At 42.1% G+C, this 27,270-nt stretch overlaps 1 protein-coding gene across 1 annotated transcript; it reads left to right on the top strand.

Moving 5' to 3' along the window:
* The first annotated feature begins 1,058 nt into the window (after positions 1–1,058).
* VSIG2 (V-set and immunoglobulin domain containing 2) lies at positions 1,059–21,960 on the top strand. The gene is made up of 7 exons (XM_063310991.1): positions 1,059–1,264; positions 3,470–3,633; positions 6,370–6,577; positions 7,845–8,003; positions 9,833–9,952; positions 19,301–19,454; positions 21,058–21,960. The coding sequence occupies exons 1-7, from the start codon at positions 1,198–1,200 to the stop codon at positions 21,197–21,199; spliced, it is 1,014 nt and encodes a 337-aa protein (XP_063167061.1). The 5' UTR covers positions 1,059–1,197; the 3' UTR covers positions 21,200–21,960.
* Positions 21,961–27,270: the final 5,310 nt, after the last annotated feature.

The following is a 27,270-nucleotide window of genomic DNA, read 5'->3' as shown; positions in this document are numbered from 1 at the left end:
ACTGGTTGTGGCATGATGTACCAGCTATAGCTTCTGGGTGTGTTTCAAAAGCAGCTTGAGAAAAGTGCATTAGAGGACCCTACACAAGATGTATAACAGCAGCCAGAACTGCTGCTTCTGGAGCGTTCGCCAAAGGAGTGAAACCATTTGTTGCCGTTTCTAAAAAATAAAAAATGTTTAATGCCAAACTAATTAGGAGAGGAGGTCTTGATGCTATAATATAGTCACCAGCCAATCAGAGCTATGCATTGGCCTGGAAAGGATTCTTTTTTATTATTTAATAAAACTCCATTAAAGTTTCAAAATACAGATCAAATACAAAATAGAGAAAAGATTGAAGAAAGACTGAAAGAAAGAAGATAAACTAAAAAGAGCAGAAATAATTAGGAAGAAATACAAAAGAAGTGACTTCTGACCTTCTCCAGCACAAATACAAATACAAAATAATACATTAATCTCTTACTCTAAATCAAACCATGGTAAACATTATTTCTATAAGCTATAACAACCTAATCATCAGAACCCAAAATCAAAACTTCGTTTTTCTCAAATACAAGCACCAAGCCCAAAAGCTGTTTCCACAAAAGGGTTCATTTCCATGAGAGATGCTCTGAATGTGCTTTCAGAATCCAGTGATGTGGAATTTAGGGAACATTGCCAAAAATCTCCCAGAATAATCCCATCACGACTAGCTAAAATGCACTTTCCCCTCTCCCTTACCTCTGCATTTATCTAATTTTTTTTTTTTAATGAAAGGCTCCACTTCTTAAAACAAAAAATAAATACATAAAGCAACACGACCATCAACTTAAACACCCCGGTGCAAATACAGTGCAAATTAAAATGCAAAGAGATGCAGTAACTACATCCCTTATCATCCAGCACTGGGGAAGCCAGAGAAAAATAAACAACATTTTTTGTACTTGGCTTCTGAAATATAGATACCAAACAAAGGAGGCAAAAGAGGACTATTTCTAGTTGTGAGAAACAGTCTTGAGCAGCAGGAAGTGCAAGGAGTGAGGAAGCTCACTGGGCTTATCCTTCCACATCGGAGGAAGCTTTGTGCTATAGCATGATTCAAAACCTCGCCATGACTGTTTGCTCTCATTTACCTACAAGATAAAGAGCGGTCTTACTCAGTTTCAGTTGAGTTTCAGCTCTCCCAGTGAAAGCCACAGCCAGTTTTTTTCCTGAGAAATGGCCCCCAACATGGTCTTTCGGAATCGTCGGTTCTCCTGCTTCCTGCTCTTCGTTTTGTCCTTTAGTAAGTACCTTAGATTTACAATTAGATTTTATTGCGTGTGTCTTAAATGTCACATTATGATCATAAAGGACCTCATTTTTATGTGCAATTCAATATGAAAAAAATAAGACTATTTTTTGCCCAGAATCTCACAGGCAGAAAGGAAAAGGCATGGGAAGGGAAGAGGAAGAAATTAGTGCAGTGGCACTTTCCCTGCCCATTGGGGGGATCGGATCTGGGCTGTAGAAATCCAGTTGATCACAAGTGACAGCAAAGAAACACGGAAAACTTGAACCTGATTATCCAGCGTTTTGCATCCCAGGTCTGGTAGCCCTGAACTTGCTCTTGGCCCGGTAGTGCCCTTGTGAGTTTGCCAGTACAATCTTCGAGGGCTGCTTGGCAATCCTTGCCCAGTAGCAGAGACTGAACGTTTTTCTTCACTTTTCTTCACTTTTGCAGGCAAAAGTAGCCTTACGTTTATGTTTTTCACCTGGTGATAAAGCCCCTATTGCCGCTTTATAAAGTCAATCAAACATTGCAATGAAATTGCCAAGCGTTTGGGGTACACCATACATTGTTTTCCGATTGATACTAAATAGCATTTGCAGATGAACAATTGGTTAAGTCAGGAAGGAGGCCCACATTCTCCAAACTGCAAAATGTTTAATGTGCTAAGGGGAGAGGCTCTAATCATCTCTCTATATCTTATTGTAGCTTTCTTCTTGATAAACCAATGCTCTGCTTTTCATTCCTCTCTGGAGAAGCTTTTGCTAGTACTTCTATTTTGATGTATCAGCTCCTCTCCAAGTCTCCAGCAGCCTGTCTCAACTTTTTGACCCTGGAGGAACCCTTGAAGTATTTTTCAGGCCTTGGGGAACCCCTGCCCATTCAGGCTCAAATACAGGCCAGAAGTTACAAAATTATTCTATTTGTTTCATGGGTAGGCCTGTATAGATGCAGTAACAGTGTTCTTAAACTAAAAATAAAGAACGAAACTTACCTCTTTAACGTGAAGTCTCCCGAATTTGAAATAATTTTCTAAACAAATTGTGATCTCCCAGGGAACCCCTGGCGACCTCTCGCAGAACCCTAGGAGTCCACGAAACCCTGGTTGAGAAACCCTGATCCAATGCTGCAATCTTACCTGTGTATATAAGATTGCACTGTTTTTTTATGCACATTTATCTGAATGCAGTCTGCAACGAGCACAGTGGCACTTCTGAGTGTATATGCATTGTGGTATCTGAAATCTCTGAAAATGGGGTGGGATGCCTAAATGGAGGGCATAGGAACATACTGTAGAAGGAGACACACAGTGAGTCAAACCCTTGGTCCATCTAGCCTAACACTTCACCCAGTTTCCAGAGTTTCAAGCAGGACGTTGTCCACAATGTCAAGGAGGAGTCTCCTCAGCTGTTCCTGGAGATGTCGGGGATCAAACATGAGATACTCTGCATGGATAGAACAAACTCGGCTGAGGAACCAAGAGCCGTCTGTAATAGTTGTTTTAAGTTGTAATTTATCCATAATAACTCCAACTAGATCTGTGGGCAAAATGAAATAACCCCAAAGCACTTACAGTAAGTGTAATAGGAAGCACATATTCTAGTGTAACTATATTTTTGAGCCTGAAATCCTGCCCTGGAAACAAACATTCCTAATTTTCATTTGTAAAGCCTTGAATAATTTGTAAGCTACTGAGACAATTAGGCTGGTAAATATTGTAATAGGGCTGAGCAAAGTTTCAGTTGGGGACTGATTTGAAACATGTTCAGTCAAGTCCCTGACCTGAATCAGGAAGGAGAATCATAGGGTTGAATCAAATTGGATGTCTTTAAATGCATTTGATTATTTGGATGGCTTTTTACGTATGTACAAATCCTGGTTGGTTGGTTTTCTCCAAACTGGTTTAAAATCTCAAACCAGAGCAAAATGTTGAACTGGGTCAGTTTGATTTTCCAAAGGAATGGAATCAAAATGAATCTGTACCCCTCCAAGTACTGCATGGTTTTTTGTTAGCATTACTTAGGACAAGAACTGTGCTATTAAATGTTGTGGAAATGTTCAGAAGGGAAACTGCAGACTAATACAGGGTGACAAGAGAAGCCATCAGGAAACCATCCTGGGCAGGTTCTTAAAACCAGCCCTGTGAATCCCCAGAGAAGGAATGAGGCACCAATTCAAGCCCCAAATTGGACAAATATTTCTTTTCCATTCCACTCACAGGCCGTGGGGTGTGTGTGGAGGTGACTGTACCACGTGATCCCGTGATGCAGCAGAAAGGTGCAAACGTGGAAATTCCCTGCCACTATAAAACATCTGTTGGCAAAGGCTTTGTTTTGGAATGGAGGTTTGCTACTGGTTCAACGTCTCCTGATGCTGGAACACAGGTGAAAGAGAACAGGGCAGGAGCAGAGAAAGCAGAGGGTGAAGAAAGTATATAGGGATATGTGTTTCAAGTATCGACATTGAGGATTAGGAGGAAAAGGAGAAAAGGAAGTAAATCAACAGCAGTTAACTTGAATTTTGCCTAAAATTAATGTTTAAGGTTGCTTGCTGAAGCATAAAACCAACAAGGCTCTGTGTGACCTTCCAAATAATTGGGGATGGGAGAATGGTACAAAAGTTCCTAAACAGAAAAGCAGAAGTCTTGGTTATCTTGTCCTCATTCCCAACCACTAGAATGATTCACTGGTTAAAAAGGGGGTGTGCCTGGTGGCCTTTAAGGAGGCGCTGGTGCACCCCCTCCTCAAAAAGCCATAGCTGGACCCTACTGTTTTGGGCAACTTTCGTCCAGTCTCCCACCTCCCCTTTTTGGGGAAGGTGTTTGAGAAGGTGGTGGTGCTGCAGCTCCAGAGGCTTCTGGATGAAACGGATTATCTAGACCCCTTTCAGTCAGGTTTCAGGCCAAGATACAGAACAGAAACAGCATTGGTCACTCTTATGGATGATCTCTGGCAGGTGCGCAATGGAGGGAGCACATCCATCCTTGCCCTTCTTGACCTCTCAGTGGCTTTTGATACCATCGACCATGGTATCCTTTTGGGATGGCTCAGAGAGTTGGGGGTGGGTGGTGTAGTTCTGCACTGGTTCACCTCCTTTCTCCAGGGCCAGTCCCAATCGGTGTTGATAGGGAGCAAGAGATCAGACCTTCAGTCCCACCTCTGTGGGGTGCCGCAGGGCTCGGTACTCTCTCCGCTCCTTTTTAACATCTACATGAAACCACTGGGTGAGATCATCCGTCATCACGGGACGAGGTATCATCAATATGCTGATGATATTTAATTATACATCTCTGTCCCGTGTGAAGTAAGTGATGCTGTAACCGCTCTCTCCAGGTGTCTGGAGGCTGTGGTGGCCTGGATGGGGAATAACAGGCTTCAGCTAAACCCTGGTAAGACGGAGTGGCTGTGGGTGGGGGACTCCTCGGTATCCGGGAATTTAACATCTTTGGTTCTGGATGGGGTTGCACTGCCCCAGACAGACCCAGTGCAGAACTTGGGGGTCCTACTGGACTCACAACTTCAGCTCGAAGAGCAGGTGGCAGCTGTGGCCAGGAGGGCCTTTGCACAACTTCCTGTTGTGCACCAGTTACACCCTTTCCTGGACTGGGAGGCCCTTTGCACGGTCACTCGTGCCCTCATCATCTCCCATATAGACTACTGCAATGCATTCTACATGGGGCTACCCCTGAAAAGTATCCAGAAGCTACAGCTGGTCCAAAATCCAGCCGCATGAGCAATTTTTGGTGCCCCTAGATCGGTACACATTACACCATTGCTTCACAAACTGCACTGGGTGCCGGTCTGCTTCCAGGTGCAATTCAAGGTGTTGATTATTACCTTTAAAGCCCTACATGGCATGGGGCCAGAGTACCTGAGGGACCACCTCATCCCCATTACATCTACCCATCCCACCCGATCATGCAGAGAGGGCATGTTACAGACCCCATCTGTAAGAGAATTCCATCTGGTGGGGTCCAGGAGGCGCACCTTCTCTGCAGTGGCTCCCGCCCTTTGGAGCATCCTTTTCTCAGAGATAAGACAGATTCCATCTCTTGTGGCCTTCTGAAAACAACTAAAAACCTGGTTCTGCCACCTCGTTTGTGGCGGGAGGGGGAGTGATCACCCCTGGAGATGGTTAGCACCCTAAACAGCCTCTTAGATACACATGAGTGATATTCCAACTAGTATTGTCATCTGGATTTATACCATATTTATCTTCACTATTATATTTGTATTAATATTTATTTATGGCATTTTAATGTTTTTATCCTTGTTGTAAACTGCCCAGAGTCCCTGCTTTGGGGGGAGATGGGCAGTGGCAAAAAAAAATCTAGTAAATAAATAAATAAATATGTTCTAGATTTCTTGAAGATCATGAGCTCCTCTCCAAACAAACTATGGTGAGAACATGCCAAAGAAGGGGTGGGCAGCTTACAGCTTGCAGCCCACTTCATCTTCAGCTCCATCAAAGCACTTCCAATTTTGGCTGCCAAAATTGGGTGGCAAAATAATTGAATTTCAGCAGTGGGATTTGGGAATTATAAAAAAGGGAGGAGGGAGAATAAGGGCTCGAATGGAGTGGAAACTCTTTTGTTCCCACCCTTAATCTTTCCCCAGTCTCATGGAAAATGGAACAAAATTATACCACAGAAATTCAGGAGCAAAATGTGAAAAACAGCCAATAGGGAAAAGTGAATACTCCCACTCTCATCTTTTACATGCCTCCTGCCATAAATAAATAAATAAATAACTCTATCTATCTAAAATTGACTCCCACCCCCAACCTCATGGGAATTTTTCAGATTGGGAAATATGAGTAACTACGATGGCTTCAGAGTGATGGAAAGATATGGAATAAAACAACAACAATGCCAGTTCTTTCCAGCCCATCAGTTATGAAGTCTGTTCCGATACATCATCCAATTTTTTTTAAAAAAAATCCAGAACATTTTGCAGATAATCCTCATTCATCCTCTTCTGCAGGGGAATAAATTTTATGAAAAGAGAATGATGGATGTTGGCGTAGTATTTTTTTTAAGTGAACACAGAGATTCTCCAAAATTACTGAGACTTTGTACAGGTTCCTTTGTTCCTCCAGTTAATCCTCCCATTTCATTACAGATTCTGTATTTTTCAAATAATATGCTCTACAAACCAGGCGTGCAGGCCGAACGGCTAAGCCTCCTTCATGCCCCCCCCACACTGGGGGATGCTTCCATCCGGTTGAACAACCTCCGTGCATCAGATGCTGGCACTTATGTCTGCGAAGTGAACAACCCGCCAGATTTCTCTGGCACCGGTTCTGGGCTTGTGAGTCTCATAGTTTTAAGTAAGTTCCATTTTATTTTTAATACCAAGTTGGTAGGGATAGACACAACTGCGGTGTTTTAGTGCATTGCATAAGTTGGACAAAGATTAGATCTCCTCAGCTTAAGCTACGAGTGGGTAAAATTGGGTTGATCATTACCAAAAACTTCTTAAAACTCAAAGCTGTTTGACAGATGCATTCATTTACAGGATATGGATGTGTGGGCATCCTCACCTGCCGGCTGGGGGTGATGGGGATTATAGTCCAACAGGCATAGAAAGCTCTGTATCAGGCAATTCTGTATGGCTTTGCCAGTTAGGGACTATGGGTATTTTCATCCAGTAGATGTGGAAGTCAGCATATGATGGCGAATTGAAGACCCATGGCCATTGAGAAGGAGAGGGATGGTTGACCATGTCACAGACAAGTCCACCAGGTCAGGCAAGGCTGAATGAGCCTGCTGATCAAAGGTGATGGTAGTCAGTAGTTCTATTTTTTTAAAGTAGTTTTTATTAAAAGATTTTACATATATAATAAGAAATACATCCAAAGAAAGAAGTATAGTAAACGTGAAAAAGAAAAAAGGAAGGAAAAGAAAAGAAAAGAAAGACAAAAAGGAGATAAGAAAAAGAAAATAAAAACGGAAACCTATCTGTCTGTCTGAGAGAAGTGGCTTCTGATCTGCCTCTCAGCAGTTATACATACAATTCTAATCAAACCTCTCTCTCTGAGATTACATCATAATTCCCTTCTTTCTATAACCTATTCTTTCTAATCAGCAAAACTGTAAGTCACAAAATCATTTTCTGTTTTACACAAAAAGTCCATAAGGGGTTTCTGGTCATTGATGAGTGTCAATAATGACCTTTCTCTGATCAGACAAGTCAGTCTGGCCATCTCAGCGAGTTCTGTCAATTTCACCAGCCATTCCTCCATGATGGGTAGTGCTGAATCTTTCCATCTTCGTGTCTCACCGGGGTAATCATATATTGAAATAATCTTCCCTGACTCTTTTCTAACTGTGTATCTATCAGTTCTAAAAGGAGAAGTTCTGGCTTCAGTTGAATATTAATCTTTAAAATCCTCTGTGTCAATACGTGTATTTGAATCCAATTTTTTTTAGCTTTTTTACAGGTCCACCAAACAGATAGTCAGTAGTTCTAGAGGGTGCCAGATTTAAAGGGGGTGTCTGAGTCATGCTCCCCAATCTTGGAGGCAAAGGATCTATACCATCCACATATTTTGACTTCCATGGGCTCCTCGTATTGAATTCATCTTTTCTCATCAGTGCCACCATCTACACCAGTCTGTAAAGGGACCACCTCTGCTGCTATTGGGTCGGATGTCACTTTCTCCTGCAATTCTTCTGAAGGTGTGCCTCCCCCAATTTATTCCTGGACCAAGCTGGATTCTAAACAGCCACTTCCTCCTTCCAACATGGTGCAAAGTAGGTGAATGGCTGTCTTCCCTAGTAAAGGTCATGCCAAAGTGGAGGGAAGGGTGGGTGCATGTGTGTAAAGCAAGTACACTAATATAATTGCAGCAGGGGACAGAGGACTGCCTGTGGACTTGGTTTGCATTTAACTGGGGCTGACTCGCTATACGAATATAAATAGCCTTGATATGCTAGTCAAAATAAGGGGGAAACGTTGCTGTAGCAGTGCAGTGTCGGTTGAGAATTTCCTTCAGTATCTTGAGAAGATCAATTTGAAAGTATACCTTCAAGAACAGCTTTCTCCAGCCTTATACTCTCCAGATGTGTTGGAACTACAACACCCAGAGACTACAACATTCTGAAAGAATTATTATTCCATAACTGATCTTACACTTATGGAATAATTACCCCCTTAATAACAGTATGGATAAGATTAAGTAAAGGTAAAGGTTTCCCTTGACATTAAGTCCAGTCATGTCCGACTCTAGGGGGCGGTGCTCATCTCCGTTTCAAAGCTGAAGGGCCGGCGTTTGTCTGTAGACAGTTCCATGGTCATGTGGCCGGCATGACTACACGGAACGCCGTTACCTGCCCACTGAAGCAGTACCTATTAATCTACTCACATTGGCATGTTTTCGAACTGCTAGGTTGGCAGGAGCTGGGACTAGCAACGGGAGCTCACCCCGTCACGCGGATTCAAACCGCTGACCTTCCGATCGGCAAGCTCAGCAGCTCAGCAGTTTAACCTGCAGTGCCACCGCGTCCCTATGGAGAAGATTACCATGTTAATAATGTTATTATGGGGAACATTATTCCATAAGGAGAAGATTATTGCATAATTGACCACATCTGCCTCCACTTCTTCTACCTTTGCTTAAAATGGTTTTCCCCAATCAAGTGCCCCCCAGATGCATGGAACTACAGTGGTTATTGTTCTCAGACAGTGTAGCCCAGAGCCATGCAGGATAAAGGAGCTGAACACATGTAAGAACCACCAGATTGGGAAGACATAGAAAAAGCTGAGATTAGAAACCAAAATATAGATTTGGGGAAGTGGAGATGTAGATTGACTATCCAGGTTGAGTTTATGGGCCCCAACCCTGACTACCATGTATCAAAAAAGACAGTAACTCAGTTGTAGATGCTGTGTTTCGAATGCAGGAGATCCGCACTTTAAACTTGGATTCCCAGGTGGGACTGGAAAAAGTCTTACCTGAAGTCCTGACAAAATATTGCAATCACTAACATTAGGTTAGATTAGCCTGATAGTCCTGGTTTTCTATAAATAAGTTCTGCTGGATTCATATGAGGCTGCGAACTGACCCAGTGATGCAATTGGAGCAGGGCTTTGGGACAAAACACAATCTCAAAATCAACTGTTTTGGGGTGGGACCGATCTCTGATCTGTTCTTGAAGTGGCTTTGGGTTCCTCCAGATTATCACACATGCCACATAGTTGAGGTCTTCGCTAGAAGATGGGTGGAGAGCTGAGTGGCCATGATTTTAACCCCCTCCGTTCAGTCTTCAATGCACAAATGATGTCATCTCTTTCCTCTGGAGCTCTTCTGTTCCAGCTGATCTTAAAGGGAGGCAAATATTTTATTCTTTCATTGAAATGGCCTCCATTTTGCATGAGCAAGAGCTAGGTAACATTTAATCACTCGGGAAGTTGGATCCAGATATTTTCCTTGTGTACTGACAAGTCATCTAAACTTTCAACACTTCCCCATCTCCCCAAGGAAAAGCAGAAGCTAAACACTTTCTCAGTTCAACCCTGAGCCTCATATATTATCTCCTATTGGATGTTACTTTCTTATTCTCTTTTGCTTTCATTTCCCCAGACCAAGAAAAGGGAACTCTCATACTGACCAACCTCACACTTCAGTTTTCTGGCACTTATATCTGCACTGCCTCCAATGAGTTTGGACATCATAGTTGCCAAATATCTCTCCATGTGTCAGGTGAGGACACCTTAGTACACCAAGGAACTCTTTTTGTTAATCTTTCTGAGTACCTGATTATTGTAAGGATCTTTTCCTGTATTGCCTGTGTTCACACAAAACTCTTAACTGGCTCATTTAGAAACTTAGCAGCTGGTATTTGCACATCTTATTAAGTTTGGATAGTTTTAACCTTGGTTTTGCTTCTGTGGCTCGCTTGGTGTGTTTTGTGAATGATTCAATGCATGTTACAAGCTCAGAAAATGGGATAATTTAGTAACCAGTGGGTTAAATGGGTTAATCTGGGGTTAATGGGTTGATTTAGGGTTTATGGGTTAATTAACTGCCCAGAGTCCCTCCTTTGGGGGGAGATGGGTGGTGATAAATTAATTAATTAATTAATTAAATGGGTTAATTTAATAACCAGGTTAGGAAAGTTGCGTGAATGGAGGCTGTGAGTGAACAGCTGACTTCAGTTGCCCTAAAAAATTTGGAATTCCTCTTCAGATTTTGGACAGTGATACCATCTGTAGTCAGAGAGACACTGAGCATCAGGTATGTCAATAGCTCTGGTTATTGTAGAGTAGAAGCAGATACGCTTTTGGGGGCCAAATTAAAGCTTTAGTGGAAAGTAAGGGCAGTTGTGGTGAAAGGATCATTGATCCAGAAGAGGCTATGATGCTCCTTTTGATGCTCAGATTTAGGATTCCTCCATCCCTGACTCTTTTTTTGATGGTGTTAAGCCTATTTTAGAGGCTAGTCTGCAACTTGACATCTGCACTCTTCTTCAGGATCAAACATTTTGGGGAACAGGAAATAATTTTGCCTCATGCAGAGCTGTGAGTTACTTACCTCTGTTATAAAGGAATGTTCTTCAGATATGCTACTTTAATTTCACCTTTCATGTATCCAAGAACTAATGCTTGAAGTTCCCATGTAGAAAGGATTTCCAGTGAATGAGTCTCACCAAACTGGGTGCTGCTTAGAGCCATCTCACCAGCTATCCCCAGCATGATATCAAGTCTGACTCAGACTGAGTTTTTGAAGCAGGGATTAGAAGCCTTTGTCCTTCTCCTTTAGGCTCTGAACTCATGAGGCAACTGTAAGCGAGCCCTGTACTCCGTGTACACCATGGGAATCAATGCATTGACCTATTTTTCAAAGTTATTGCAAGGAGCATGATATCAAGGATATTCTGGGAAGCCCATTGGGCATTCTAAAAAGCCCTGCATTAAAATAGGAGGCCAGTGACCATGCAGTGGAGAAAGACAGTATTTTCTCATTGGTTAGCCTTTCTGACTGGGAAAGTTTCCCAATCTGCAATCCCTAGAAAAGACACAGCCAGAAGGGAAAACATCAGAGCAGACTTATTTGTGTGAGATAGGACCGAATGTCTTACTTTTGGTGGCTTAATGGAAAAGTTTGGCCATTCTTACGACTGCACTTTCAAGCAGAGTCCATAACTCTATCAGGGGACCTTGACATCTTATTTCTATGAGGGGCAAAGAATGTAAAACATATATACATAGAAAATATGCAAACATATAAAATATGTAAGAAGAACCCTAGAACTATCGTGATATAGGGAAGTTGTGCTTGTTGATGCTTTTTATGAGGGGGATGTCCAAGAACTGCATGGGCAAAACAGTAGTAGTGTCCTGTTAGTGGGCAAGGGTAAGATTTTCTTTCTTTTTTTCTGGGTTTTTGCAGTAGGGTTGACAGGTCTCTCTCTTTCTTTTTTTAATGGTGGCCCACTTCAGGCTTTCACTAGCATTTGGGTGGGATCCCAGTTTCAAAATTGGGCAAAAGTGAAAGTCAGCAATAGAATCAGAGGGCATTGCAAAGCAAGGCACAAACTAGGAGTCAACCTGTGGTCCTACAGCTGTATCTTACTCACCCCTGATTTAGGGAATGCCACTTTTGATTCTGGAGTGGCATTCAACAAAATAAATATTCCCCAGGATGTTCTGTTCTCTTTGAATTCCTCTAGTCCTCTTTTCCAATTCATCTAGATTGGTGACCATCCCTATAGCTTGTAGCAGCAAATCCCCCAATCCAATTAAAGATTGTGAAGCAGAATGATGCTCAGAGAGGTCAGTCAAGATCACATAAAGGAAGTGGCAGGATTTGGGTGCAGAGAAGGTGATAGGAGCAAGTTCTGTCTCCTTCAGGCTCTTCTGGATGGGGGACTTAGCAAGGTATGAGAAAAAGATGGATCAAATTGTCCCTAAATAGCATAAAAACAGGGATACTGGATTCTTGAATAGTTTCTTTGCTAGCAGTTCCCAACAGTCCATTCAGGGCATCCCAAATACACTGGCTTCCAAAGTTACAGCTCAAAACAAAGTTGGATTGTAAAGAAAGTATATCCCCTTACCTCCCACCACCCCCAGCAATAAAAATATCATATCTAGGCTGCACAAATACAGACAACCACTAGATGGCAGCAAAGAGCCGGTGCTTTCTGTATCACTCTACTGCTATTTAGTGGTGGTTTAGATATTTGCAGGCAAGTCTGGTAGCCCTGACCCATCAAGAATTAAAAAGCCTGAAGGATAACAGAGGATAACAGATATTCTTTTAATACTTTAAAAGAAGTCCTGGTCATTTGATCCTGTCCATTAAGCCAATGGCTAGATTACTCACTCCATTTGCACAGAGCTTCCCACCATCCCAGGCAAATCTCTATGAGTTTATAGTGCCATCCAGTGATGTTCTTCACACTACATATCTATGATTTTTCCTCAGAATTTCTGGGGAGATGGGCATGCTGCCAACCAAATGCTGAGTGACCTTACTCACCATTTTTATTTTCTAAGGCTGTTCTGGAGACATTCAGGTGGGTTCAGGGGCATTCTTGTAAATAAGGACAATGCTGAACGCTGGAAATCATCTTTGCTTCATACTAGGTCCTCGTTGTTAACGTTTTTCAGTGAAAAGAAACTTGAAAATTAAAGTGAGTCAGTTGGGAAAGGGATTGTGGTGGGCTTCTGTGGCAGAATCCTTGGCTTTCTGGGTACTCAGAGGCACCATCTGACCTGTCCCTCTCCCCCTTGCCCCAGTTTTTTTGGTCTCATTTATACTTGCAGCAAAAGTGCTAAATGGTAAAACTTTTCATGCACTGAGCCAATTCAGGTTGCAGTGAAGGCTGTAGGAAGGATGGTGGCATGTTTAAATATTCCATGGGGGAGAGAACCTGGCAAGAATAAGATTTTACTGATCTTTGGCCTGCTGGCTTCCTGTTGGCATGCTGTCCTTGAGCAATTTTCAAACCTGTGTCTTTCTTCCCCCTCCCTACAACCTCACGACAAGAAAGATTTCAGCACTGGCTTCCGTTGACCGCATGGATTGGCCTCCAGAAACAGGCTGGACCCCTTCAGATGTAGCAGGCAGGCAAAGAGGCTCACCTGTAACTATTTGCTTTGCTAGAATGGGTACAAGATGGGGAGAAATCCAGCACACCAGTTAGTGTGCATCCCAATTAAAGTGGGATACTGTACATCAAGGGCATTTTTAAAATGAAGCTTTGCTTCTCCTGTTCCTTTTTTAAAAATAGCTTGCGGTATCTATCACTTTCATTTTTCAAGAACTCCTGTGAAAGGGCTAGATTGAATACTTCTCTGTGCTCCATCTCTTTCACTCTTGAGGTTGAACATCATAGTAATATTTCTGCTCCTTCTGCAAGAGAATCCTGGGCCCAGAGCCAGTTCTCATTCATCCCTGGACATCATCTGTGCTTTATCCTGTTTTCGGCTCTATGAATTCTTGCTGCAGTGCTGAAGGACATCATCAACGTGAAAGGGGAAGAATGAAGTGGTGTCCTTAGAAGAGTGCATAGAACAGTTTTCTGCACAATGACAACTTTCCCTCCCTCATTAGTCAGGGCCCGTTTCTTGCGTTTCTTGCAGTTGTCTCTCTGATGCTGTGCTTCTTATAGTATGGGTGTAGGAAGTATCATATTTTCCTGTTTGGTGTTTTGTATTATGTACAGTATTTATTTTGTTTAGATCTTGCCTTGTCTTTAGAACCACAAGGCAGCTTTCGCAGTGTTCTCAACTTCTATTTTGCCCTGTTATTCTGTTAGGTAGTTGGGCATAGAACAGTGTTTCTCAGCCTCAGCAACTTGAAGATGTATGGACTTCAACTCCCAGAATTCCCCAGCCAGCCATGCTGGCTGGGGAATTCTGGGAGTTGAAGTCCACACATCTTCAAGTTGCTGAGGCTGAGAAAGACTGGCTTAGAGCGAATGACTAACCTAAAGTCACCAAGTCAGGTTTTGTAGCCTAGGGTGGACTAGCACCTGCTTCTCTCTACTCCTAGACCAATAACTGCACCGCCACACCTGTGGCTTTCATGTTCTTGTGTATAAGAAAATGTGGTCTTATTCTACATAAGAAAATGAATGTTCCCACTGTTATCAATAGGAATGAAGTTATGAGTGTGCTAGGGCAGGGACCGATTGGTTATCAACAGTCGTGCAATTAACATGGGGTGACACAACTTTCTCCATCATGTCCATGTGATTTTGTGAAATCACACTGTGTTTGTGTACGGCTGTATGATTGCTGTGCCTTCCCCAGCCTGGTGCCCTCCAGGTACATTGAGGACAACTTTGATCAACACCCCTTGACCCCAACTCTTGTGAAATTTGGGGAAAGGTGATTGAGATAATTTATTCATCCCAATGAAGACACTTTGATTTTCCTTTTAATGTATTTTCAGATAAATGATTTTGAGTATGGTTCAGCAATGTGTGCATATCTGAACAGAGGGGAAGGGAAAATAGCCTGAATTTCTAAAAATCACTTATGTGATGGACTGAGTTATTCAGTGGCATAATATTTCCAGGAGCCAAATTTGTTTGGAGAGGAGAACTAATTGATCTGGCTCCAACTTTTTGCCAAAATGGCATCCCTTGTTTTGTTACTTAGATCAGGACTATCCCTGTTTGAGAGGAGGCTGGGAAAGGTAGGGAAGCAAATAGAGGCATACTGTAAACCAGTGTTTTTCAAACTTGGCAACTGTGTGGACTTCAACTCTCAGCATGCTGGCTGGGGAATTCTGGGAGTTAAAGTCCACACATCTTAAAGTTGCCAAGTTTGAAAACCCAGGGTTGTTTACAGCAGTGGGTGAGCCATACGAAATCTGAGAAGAAGCATTTCAAAGAATTCGAAGAGAATCTACCTTAATTAGCTCACTATAAATGTGCAATGGGAAATTCCTGTTTCTTAGATCCTCTATTTAGTCTGGACTAGCATTAAAGAAATCATACTGAACCCAATGTAGTTCTTGCTTCCTGGGTCTGGCCAGCTACATAGGGTTTGACACACTGGATCAAAAATGTCCTGAAGGATTTCTAGAGTGGACTGTTTATATCATCATGAGCTAAAAATACATCAGTTCCCACCAATATGGGAATAGGAGCTAAAGCCTAACCTCTGTGGTAAAGGAGAAGGAGAACTGCTACCACTACAACTGCTAGAAAAAGAAGAACAAGAAGGACTACTACTACTACTACTACTACAGGAGGAGGAGGAGGAGGAGGGGAAGAGGAAGAAGAAGAGGAAGAGGAGCTACTACTAAATTGGACTTTTCTAGTGCCAGAAAATATTCTGGAGTCAAATCATTGTCCATTCAAGCACCATTCCCTGATCACCATTAAGTAATTTTGGACTATTTCAATCTTCAAGTTCTGCATGAACGACTCATATCCCGTTTTTCTAACTTGCCTCCCACTCAGGTCGTTCCTCTCATTTAATTAGCTCTCATTTCCGTGGACGGCTCCCCCACTCACAAGCTTTGCTTCTTAGCTGAACAAGGACTAGAAGGAGAAATTAGAAGCATCAGTAAATGTTTGGGAGGTGGAACCCTCAGGCTGCAGAAGGCAGAGAGGTGTAAAGAAGGAAGCAGTATGAAAACCAAGTATTCATTTCAAGCAAAGGTCTGTGTTACAGTTTGTTTTTCAAAGGTGTGTTTCAGCACTTGGAAGAATCTTAAGGGAAAAATCTTACGGGGAAAAGTTCTCTGATGATGTGACAGAATAAAGTTCAATTGGAGTATATAATTATAGCTTTTCTTCTGGGGGGAAAAAAAGCATTTCACCTTGGTTCCTGACAACACAATTTCAAGTTTGTAGAGTAATGACAACTCTGGTGGGAGGCAGCTTAAATTGGGAACTAGCATAGGGAAAGGATGAAGACATATATTTGCACGCGTGCACACACACACACACAATGCACCCCTGCCTTCTGCTCCTACTTTAAGGTTTAGGATGCAAGCAATTGTGTTCACACATCCCCTGTATCACACCAGATGGGCCTTGATCTCTGTGCATTCGTCTTGATTTAACTCATGCTCAGGAGAGATGTGTTAATTTACTTATAAAATGTTAAACCTACTCAACCAACTGGCCATAAACAGTGAACAGGAGCAAGAGATGACCACCAGTGCAACAATAAAAATCAGTGGGACACCAGTGGCTTCCCAGGATCTCCCAAACTTGATCATGAAGCTAAATGTGTGGGCTATGTTGGGAGCTCAGTATCATAAAATTACATCCTAAAAACAGTTTGGTGTCCCAGGGGAAAAAGGTGATTGGAAGTTGATGTGCAGTTTGTGTTGCTAATAAGAAATCCAATAGCAGAGAACTGGACTAAAGAGAAAAGGACTGTATCAGCCATTCTGTAGGACAGACAGGCAGAAGGCTACCAGAGCACATCCATGAACACCAACCAGCAGTCAGAAGACACGATGGAAACTCCTTAATCTCACAACATATGGACAGACTCAACCATAGTTTCAACTGGGAAGCTGTGAGCATCCAAGACCAAGCTAAATCCAAAAACACTAGGGAATTCCTGGAAGCTTGGCATTCAGACTAATCAGCCATCCATAGACACATAGAGATAAACCACATTTACACACCAGTCAGAAGTGACAGTAAAAAGCTAAGGAGGAAACAAAAAGACCACAACACATCCTCTCCAGCAACCAACACCCAGATAAGCAGGGGTTAATACCAGGCAAACAAGCAGAAAACAATACCAGAATCAAGGGACTACCAAGGAGGAAACCACACCCCACCAACACTGGCAGGGCAAGCTACTGTGTATAAACAGGGAGCAAACCCCACACTCACCCGCACTGATGATGTTACCTAGTCAGGTAATGAAATGTCTGCAAGCAACCAAGCTTAGGGAGCACCAAGAACTCCACATAATAAGAAATCAACTTCTGATCCCGACATTTTTCTATCCCAGCGACAATGAAATGAACCTCAACACATGCTACCATTTTTGAAACTGCCCCCATATCAGAATTCCCAGCCATGCTGTACCAGAGGCAAGATGCCCACCCTATTCTTTGACAGGCTAATTTTCTCTATACAGGGCTGCTTGTTTGTTTAATTTCACGGAGCAACATTCCCAATATGGGGGTGCAGAAATAGGCATCGCTAGGTGATTTCTGATCATCAAGGAGCCACTGAGAACAAAAAGGACCTTGCCAGCAAAAACAATTCCAGGTGGAGGAAACACATGTTTATATCTTGAGACATCAGACTGGAGATAAAAGGAGCCATTGCGCATTTTATTCCAAAATAAATTTCTGTATTGAGATTCGCTTCTCACAACATTAAGTGCAACCTGTTTTGGCTACAGTGGTGGGTAGGGGTTACCCTTGCATAGTGTCTGGAGGTCGTAGCTGGTATAAGATGCAGTGGCCAAGCTGGGGCCATGGCCAAGGTTCAGCAATCACTCAAAACCTTTACCGAAAGATCTCCGCTGGCTGCCAACTGCCAAGTGGGCACAACTTAAGGTGTTGATGTTATCTTTAAAGGCCCTGAGTGGCTTAAGGCCTGCTTCGTTCCTCGAGGTACAGACCTACCAGTTATTTAGATCAGCAGGAGAAATCTTTGAGTAGATTTGTACCTCTGCAAGAAACTTGGTTTACTACAAGCAGAAGGGTCTTTTCCTATGTGATATCTGTTGAGGTTTTCCTACTAACAGATTAAGCTGCTGTTGTGCCTAGTCATTTTGGCCGGGTTAAGAGGTTGTATTTGATTGTCTCCTCTCACGTGCTTCATGCAAAATAGCCTGGGGGGAGGAAACCTGCCCGGACTTGTTCTTACTTCCTCTTTTTCTCTCTGCCGGCAATGTAGCCGAGCAAGGTTTGCTCCAAAGGGGAGCTGTCCTTTAAATATGTTTTGCTTTTGTTTTGTTTTCTGTAAATAAATTATTTTTATAGAAATGCTTGGCGTGTGACTTTTTTGACCTCTCCTGGGCTAAAGGCTTTCCCAGCATCTGCCAACAATATCTACGCTATGTAATGTTCAGATCAGAGAGTTGTGTTTGGTCCCCACATCCCAGTAACAGGAAAACATAAACACACAGGCTTCTAATGACTACTTGATATTGATTTTAATATGGATTTTGATTTTCATTGTGTTGGTTTTATTGGCATGTTTTTGTACTCTGCATACTGTGTGATTCTTGTAAGCTGCCTTGAGTACTTATATAAGCAGAAAAGTGAGGCATACATTTTCTTAACAAAAAATAAACTTCATTTCTGCTAGATTATGGCAGAGGAAAAGCTATGGGAAGTGGAGAAAACGAGATCCTTATTTTGCTCATGTTCCAAATACATTTTTGAAGATGAATGGTTTATAAAAGCAAAGCAGTTTGGAAATGCCATATGGTGTGAAGCAATATTTTAAGCATCTATACTGATATCATGTGGTGGGAAATAAGTAAGAAGGATAGTTCTAGTAGAAGTGGGAAAAATAGAGAACAGCACCTAAAATAGACCCAGACAGAACTTAATATGTGAGAACAGTGTTTAAAAATTCAGATCCCTTTCTTTGATTGAGTTTGTGGACCTTCAGTGAAACTTAAGGGTGGGGGGAGAGTTGAAATTGCTAACTGCTACCAGATGCAAAAAAAAAAAAAACCCAACCCAATGATCATTGATACGTCTGAACTTAGAATAATTGAAATAAGATAGGATTATCCAACATTTTGTACCACATGGTTGTCTTTTAAAATGGATAGGTTAACCACTAATTGTCTGAGAGTAAAAATTCAGCCTCAATAGTTGCTTTCACTGCACTGAGATTGATTGATTGATTGATTGATTGATTTAAGGGATTTATAAGGTTGTCCCATGAGAAATTGTGACTCTGGATGGCAAGCAACTTACTTAACCTGTGTTGCATTTCTCCCCTTGTGCAACTGCAGTAAAAAAAAAAAAATTGCATGGCAAAACTCCCATTGTTTTGCACGTTCTACCACCTGAGACATTTTCATTTCCTTGTGAGAGTCTCAAAGTCTAACCTCAATGGGTGATTTGCCTTCTCTGTCTTTTGATAAGTAGGCATTGGGAAAGCTGGAGCTGTTGCAGGTGCCCTGATCGGGGCCATCTTGGCCCTATTCCTGCTTGGAGCCATCGTCCTCTACATTTTGCACTACAGGAAAAATAAAATGGCTAAGAAGAAGCCTCAGTCCGAATACAGTGGAAATGAAATAAGGTTAGAAGTGCTGCCCAAGTCACTTCGGCTTTACTCCTTTCTATCAGTTTTTATTACTTGTACCCTACCTTGCAATCCATGGAGTCTTCAAGGCTGCTGGGGAAATACATGTTGCGGAGTGCACTTGGTCAATGGGTTTGAAGTGTGTCAGTTCCAGAAGACAACAGAACAGAATTTGCTTCCTTCTTATACCACAAAAAGGGTTCAAGCTCTAAGTCAAGATGTGCTTTGGTAATGCATGAATCATCAGGGAAAGGGATGAAAGGGGTTCTCTTTCCTGATTTATAAGTGCAGCCACTTCTATTGATTCCTAAAAGAAAGCAAAATTGATTAGCCCCATGTGAGCAAGGCCATTACTAGTCCCTTTCATCCTAGGAATTTTCCTCCCACCTTTAAAAGCTTTTTTATTTAACCATTTTATTGGCTTTTTCAAGGTATAAGTCATGAAGCTGACAGTTGGTAGTTCTGGTAGTGTGTAGTGTGTTGTACTTCAGGAGATTTTCTGACTCCTGATGATTTAACCCAAGGAATAAAAACATCAACACAACTTCATTCCTCTTAACCCTAAATGCAACATGCCTTCTGAGTCAAGCTCAACTCCTGGTGACTCCATGGGTCTTTTGTTAGGAACAGTTTGGAAGTGGTTTGCTGTTCTCTGCTGTAAGATGTTTCCTCAACTTCCTAGCCCGATAGTTCCCCATCCAGGCACTAATCAGCCAGTTTAGTTTCCAAGCCAAAATCAAAACATGTTTTGGTAGAATAAATAAAGTGTGTTCTACATGAGGCTTTTATTGCAAAACCTGCCACAAATCCTCCTGTCTTTTCCTATAACTTCCTCCATCATTTTTCCCCTAGGGAAAGTCTATGAAGGGAAAAAAGATGGAGTTCTTACATGATGGCTTTAATTTAGAGGCTATAGAAGCCCACCATTTGGTAGTTCCCTCAATCTCTCTGGGAGAAGAGATGTGCATGGAGAACAACCTCCCAGCTGTGCATGTGCCACAACTCAGATTATTCCATCATGCCATGTCTGCCTTCCTGAGGGACTGTCTTGTGCTAGCCTTCAGTAGATGGAGCTCACTGGTTAATGGGAAAAAAACAAATAGTTCCTGCAAACCTAAACTCTACTTAACTTTAGATAAATCTGAATGAGGGGAACCAGAGCATCATGCATCTTCCTAATATTTGATGATGAAGGGGCACAAAGCAGCCTTTAAATTTATCTTTTGTACATGGGATGAAACATCATGCATATACTCTTCTTGCTCTGCTTTGGGCAACAGTATATCCTGGACTGGCCTCTGAACGTTTTGCCAGTTTCTTGAGACAGAGCGTGGTGGCAGTACCTGTGAAGAACATTTCTATCAGCAGATCAGGAGGAAGTATTGAGAATGGTGTATAGCTATCTCAGATGAATTATGGACCACAAAGAGTTGGAAACCAATCAATCAATATTTAAAGCTAACCATATCACTTAAAAACTGTTGAAAATCAGAGCAACGTCTTGGAAGATTAAAACCTAAACTACTGGATGTCATCTTTCTTTCTTTCTTTCTTTCTTTCTTTCTTTCTTTCTTTCTTTCTTTCTTTCTTTCTTCTAAAGGGAGGATGACACTGCTCCTGGAATCTTCAAGCCCCTGGAGAGAAGGAACAGTAAATCAGAAAGCCAACACCTGGAAAATGTCTCTTCTAGACCTGGATCGGTCAGCACAACCAAATCCCAACTAAAGAACCTCATTGTCTGAATTTGCATTGCTGTTTTTCCTCTTAAAAGGCCAGCTCTGTTTTACTGCAGTGAAAGTGTGTTTCATCTGAAAAACTCACCCCATCCATGTTGAGGTAGCCTTCATTCACCAATCCTAATCTTCCAGCTGTATTGGCATCTGCTAAGTTACTTTTCTGGAGGTTTGTTTCAGGTTTGATTAGTTTGTGATGCTTCACTAGCACTGTTTGCTTTTGGCCTGTGTCCCTGAAGAAGTTATGCCAAGAGAATGTAACCATCCACATGAAAAAATGAAAAGAAAAAAGCAGATTCCCCATCTCAACTTCATTTGTTGTTTCTTAGCCAGACTGAATGTGCAAAAGTCTAACTCCTATCTCCTGTGCTAGTAAGAATGTGGTTCAACAGAGGAAGTGGATTCTTCTGCTCCCATCTTTCCATGGGTGAATGTCTGTGGCCAGAATGGAAACTACTGTCTTTACTTTCATTTCTGGGGAGATGTTCTTTGATCTGGGTCTATGGCTCTAACCAGGCTCTTTTTAAGGGATGTGTCACTCATGAGGGAAGGGTGCACTGCATTACAGAGGCATGTTGCATCAACTTCCCACATGGACTACTGTAAAATGCTCTAATGGAGCTGTCCTTGGAGATTATTTGGAAACCATGATTCTGTCTGAACTTGGCTTGAAGTGCAAGGAACAGATAAATGGAGGTTCCACATGGTTCTTCGCTTTCCAGCGGGTATCTAGGATAAATGCAAAAGTGCAGACAATCATTCCCCTTCTTCATATGTAGGACTGCCACTTTGCAGTTTTTTGCCACTTCGCTGCTGTTTTGTAAAAGATTTTTAAGAATTGGATGTATATCAACACACAAAACTCCCATTCGTTACCAAAGGGGCAAACATATAGATTCCAGTGTGCTTCCCCCCATCATAATGAATAGCTTTGGCAAGCAGTTGGCATAAGAGCATGGACTGTATCTTGACCCTAATCCTAATGACCACTTTAGGGATTCTTTTAGGGACATAAAAGGGACATCACATTGTGGATCATAGATCCATGCCTTTCTGCATCTCACATTGTTTGGCTCTTAAATTGCCTTTGAGTCCCTTATGGTTTTGGGTTGCCATGGGAAAAAGGTATTTGCAATTCAAGGGGGCATTCTGGGGAATGAGACACTAATATTGTCTTCAGAACCATCTCCAGGAAATGGGTGGAAAAAGTTTTAAAAAGTTGAGGGGGAGCTTAAAATCTCTGTTTTCCAAAATTACTACAGATAGTCACTAAATCTTGATCTATTCCATTATCTATTAAAGCAAGAATTGCCACAAATGTCATAAAAATGAAAACTCTGGAAGTTGAGCTCCACTGATTCTGAAATCTGCTGTAATGTCCCCATTCTTCTTTTTACCCTGGAATGGGATATCTCCCCAGCTCCACCTTTTACATTTGCCTGGAAGATTTTAATTATACACACACACACATACATACATACACATACTACTAAAGACCTCAGTACTCTGGTTTTACATAACATTCTTTATTGACATTCCATCTTAGTAGAAGACATCACATGCAAAAAGAGAAAGCGAGAGAGAGAGAGAGATACTTAAAAAGTCAATGGCAGCAGATTCTGCCCAACTGTCGGTGGGTGAGAGAGAAGAGCTAAGGGCTGGGGAAAAGAGAAGAAAAGCAGGAGAGTATTCACAAGTGAAAGGAGAGGACAGGGCATGAGTCAAATGAAGCTGAATGAGAAAAGGCCATTTCCCACATGGAATAGGCCTTAGTTCTGCCTTGTAGTGACTTGACTGAATGGAGTTTGCTACTCTTTTCCCTGTTGGACAGAGAATGCAAAGGAGAATGTAGGCATGAATGCTTCTACCTTACTCTTTCTCCAGTTCCTGTTCAACCACCACCACCACCGCTGTGTATTCCTAGGGGTAACATGGACATGCACTCTTATAGGCACTGAAGAAAAAGTTGAGGTGGTCTCTCTTTTCTCAGCTGCTAGCCAGTCAGGGAGCCTGGGTTATTCTTTGGATTGCTAGATTAGAGCCCTCTCATCTGTAAAGCCCAACTGTATGATCTGAAGTTGAAGTGCAATGATCAAAGCAAGATCAAGGAGGCTTTAAGGATTGGGGAGACTAAACATACTATCAGCAACAATGGCAGGCAGAATGTTTCAGTACTAATAGCATTTCCCAAATTTAGGGCCGTAAGAAGTAGTTTGTATTGGGGAAAAAGATCTTAGCCATAGATTGTCCATTTGGATCCATGCAAATTAGGAGCCTGAAGGCCAACTGCAGGGGTACAAGATAGTAAAAGTGTAGGAGCTGAGAGGTCACCATCACCACTGGCTCAAAGGTCCTGGAAAGCAGTGACCATCCTACAGCTATTGTTGGTTTGAAAAAAGAACTCACGGCACTATGAAAACAACCAGAGACACCCAAAGGATTAATAATATCTCAGTTTCAAATCACTGATGAAAGGGAATACTTCTAGAAGGACTGGATGGATCGAAAGGAGGCCATCTTCACAACATCTCTAAAAGGAGGCCTAGAAGTGTTGAATACAAAGGAATAAACTAGCATGCAACATGCAAGAGGAAGCTTGGTAGGACACCAGTCTGCACTAAACAAGGAATGGTATTCTTCTTCTGGCTGGAGGTGGACCACAATTTGCTTTTTTTCTTTCTTTCAGACAGTTGAAGGCAGCATGGACAGAGATTTCTGAGAAACAGGCTTTATCTGAGGGGTTCTGTGGTATTTGCAAAACTCGCCACCATCAATGGTGAAGACAGACATAATGTTTTAACTGGAATGGAGAGGTATGAATGCATATATGGAAATTAGGTGACAGAAATTATTTTCTGTCCTGGAGCAACTTCAAGGGATAGGATGGCAAAACGTTACTGATGCTCCGAGTGTGTCTAGAAGAAAACACGGGAAAGTGCTATTTATTGGCTAGTGTCTATAATATCACCAATCTACTTTTTTTCCTCCTATTATTGGAGTACTTCGGGAAAAATAATCTATAATTTAATTTGATAAAATGAAGGTTGGAAATCTTGTCTGTGGCCTAGAATAGTGGCTTATAACAAGAGTGTCATGTCTGTCTTCAGTCCCATTAGCCAAGGCAAGAATGCTTCTAAAATACCTTATCATCTTTCTCAAATTCTACTGACCAGTCATGGAAGTAAAGCTAAAAGCCGGAACCATATCTGTTTAAAAAACTTTTCTCCACTGCCCATCTTGCTTAGAATTCAGGACTCTGCAATAGAGGCCTACTGGCTGACGGGGACTGGTCCGTGGGATGTAGCAAGCATCAGACAGCAGGTATAAAAGATCAAGAGATACTAATGGGCAATGGATTCAACCAAGAAACAAAGTTGTAGATATTTTATATTGCACCAGTATAGTCCCTCTCTTTGTGGGTGGATCCTTTGATGGGCGTGGGCGGGCCCCAAGAGGAATCCTGGGATCTGTGTAGGAAGAAAAGGCAGGGAGGACAGATACCAGTATTCTTAAGAGAAAGGGCAGTGGCAAAGGTTCTGAAAGCAAAACCAGTCCAAAAGAAAGTATCGTGTCTGTTCTGTGCCCAGACAATAGGATGGTTCTTCTGGAAGCAGAAGGTGCAATTCAGGGGACCAGCTGGGAACCTGTTTGGATGCTGTGGTTCCTTCCATTTCTTCTCTAGTCCCTGTAGGGGGAAAAAAGACCACTTGAGTCTGGCATTTGAGATAACAACAACGACAACAACAACTTGCATAGCAATCTGGGCAGTCAAGAATGACTTTGTCTTCTGGCCAAGAATAATTTCTCTCCAGGCTTGGAATGACTGTCAAATACTCCCCATGAGAAATGAGTTTGGTGTTCATGTCATTTGGAAAGGACAGTTAGTTTTGGAGAAAGGCAGGCGGAAGACGGAACATGCAGGAAGCATTCTCCGAAGAACTTGGTGTCTCCATTTGACTCAGGAACAGTAGGGAAGAAGAGCTTCAAAGCTGGTCTGGGATGTAGCATTTGCAGAGGAAGTGTAGGCTTGGAGGATGTTTGGCTCTTGTTACGGTCTACCAGATGGCTGCTGTCAACTGCTCTGCTCTGCCTTGTTTTCAGGCCCTTGCTTTTTGTCTTGCCAACTACCCCAGGAACCCCTGGCAACTTAACACAAGGTCCTTTCTCAGGGTTTTCAGGGATGAAGGATGAATCTGATGGGACAGGGTATGTACTGCTTGAGAGCCAACCTATAAATCAACCCTCCAGGCTGTCTTACACCACGGGGTAAGGAGCCAGCTTTCCAAATACCAATTCCATTTTCTCTGATGTTTGCTTAGAACAGTCAAAAGAAACTAAGAAGGACCTTGCTGGATCAGACCATCTAATTTAGCACTGGGGTCCCATCACAGCTAAGCAGATACCTCCAGGACATCACAACTGAGCTGGAAAAACAGACATTTCCCTTAGTGGCAAACTGCTGGGTGTCAAGTGGCCATAACCATAACCAATGTACTGGATACACACAGTATGCTAAGCCATAGTTTGTTTAACCTTCCTATATTGAATAAAGCACAGTGGGCAGGTTTTATGCAAATTCTAAACCATAAATTGTGGTTTACCAACTGCCATGGTTGGGTTCACCCAAACCACCAATCCACAAACCAACATGTTTTTAAACCTGTTATAAGCCACTGACAAATTGGAAAAGGTGCTTTAGCATTCCAAAGACACTGAGATGCCATTTTAAATATTACTATTTTGCTGCATTTACTATGTTGTTGATGCTTTTTTTTTAAAAAAAAAACCTCTTTTGGCATTTACAGTTTAATTACTTTATTTGTTTTTTTGTAACTTGCCCTGGGAATATGAATAAAGGGTGAAATAAAGAACAGGTCAATGGAGGTTTGTGTTTGGAGGGGAACAGGAAATGGCCGCTCCCATTCAGTGAGGAAGTCATCAGATTATCCAGGCCTGCTGACTGCCTCGCAGGCTATGGTGAGCATAACATGGACTGTGAAAAAGCCATGTCCGTGTTCCCTTAAAAAATGACAAGTGAAAGACGTCGTTCATAAAGCTTTGTATTCTGAATTACGTTTTGCATCTTTTGCATCCCTGGACATCAAGGTTGATAGGGAAGATGGAGACATATGTGTTTGTGCATATGCCAAGTGTTTTGATTGGCACATAGCAAATAAAGCTCAGACACAGAACAGATTTTGTTGAAAAATGTAGAAAAAAACAAGTCTAGACAAGATGAACAAGCCTTTGCATTAACTTAAACGAAGCTCACCTGTAGGAAAACTCCATCACAATACAGCAGGAACAAAGTATTCAGCTGTACTGTACCCTTACCTGTTTGATAGAGAAGTGTAACCAAGACCCTCTATAGGGTTAGGGTTAGGGTAATTCTAACCCTAACCCTAACCCTAACCTCTGATTTCATCACCTTCTTCCATGGCCTTCTAAGAAGCGTTGTCATATCTGGGCTAGCAAACTTCCAGGTGATCACTAGGTAGCTGCACAGAATTAGAGTCTGAGGTCCTTCCTTGTTGTTCCCAGTGGTCAGCCAGACCAGATATACAACAGTATCTCTGACCACGATTGTTGAAAACTGGTAGTGGGTGGTTTCTTGCCTTTTTTCATTGAGAAACACATGAAAACTGTAGTGTTAGCCATAAAATAGTAATCTCATAGAGAAAAAACAAAAACTAAGGAAACCTAAAATGTTCCCTCAATCCCATCCCACCCATAGTCTCAGTTGCTGCCCCCCCCTGCTCTGGAACAGCACACGCCTGGAGATTCAACTTGCCCAAATGTGATTGGCATTCAGGAAAACAAGCAAAATCTGATAAATTGAAGGAGATTACTCCTGTGTGTATGTACTGATTATATTAGCTCTTACAGCTCCTCGGCAGAGGACTATTTGGCTCTTAATTTAACATGAGCTACTTATTAGAGTTATAGTTTGGAAAAAAAAATAATTCTATTTATGTGTGATAGGACTGTAAACTACTCAGTGTCAGTCAATGATCAGAGAGGCATTTAAACATGGTAAAACCTGTGTTTCTCAACCTTGGCCATTTGAAGATGTGTGGACT

Source organism: Candoia aspera, chromosome 9 (genome assembly GCF_035149785.1).
Source record: "Candoia aspera isolate rCanAsp1 chromosome 9, rCanAsp1.hap2, whole genome shotgun sequence".
Taxonomy (NCBI): Eukaryota; Metazoa; Chordata; class Lepidosauria; order Squamata; family Boidae; genus Candoia; species Candoia aspera.
This window is presented reverse-complemented; position numbering and strand designations above follow the sequence as displayed.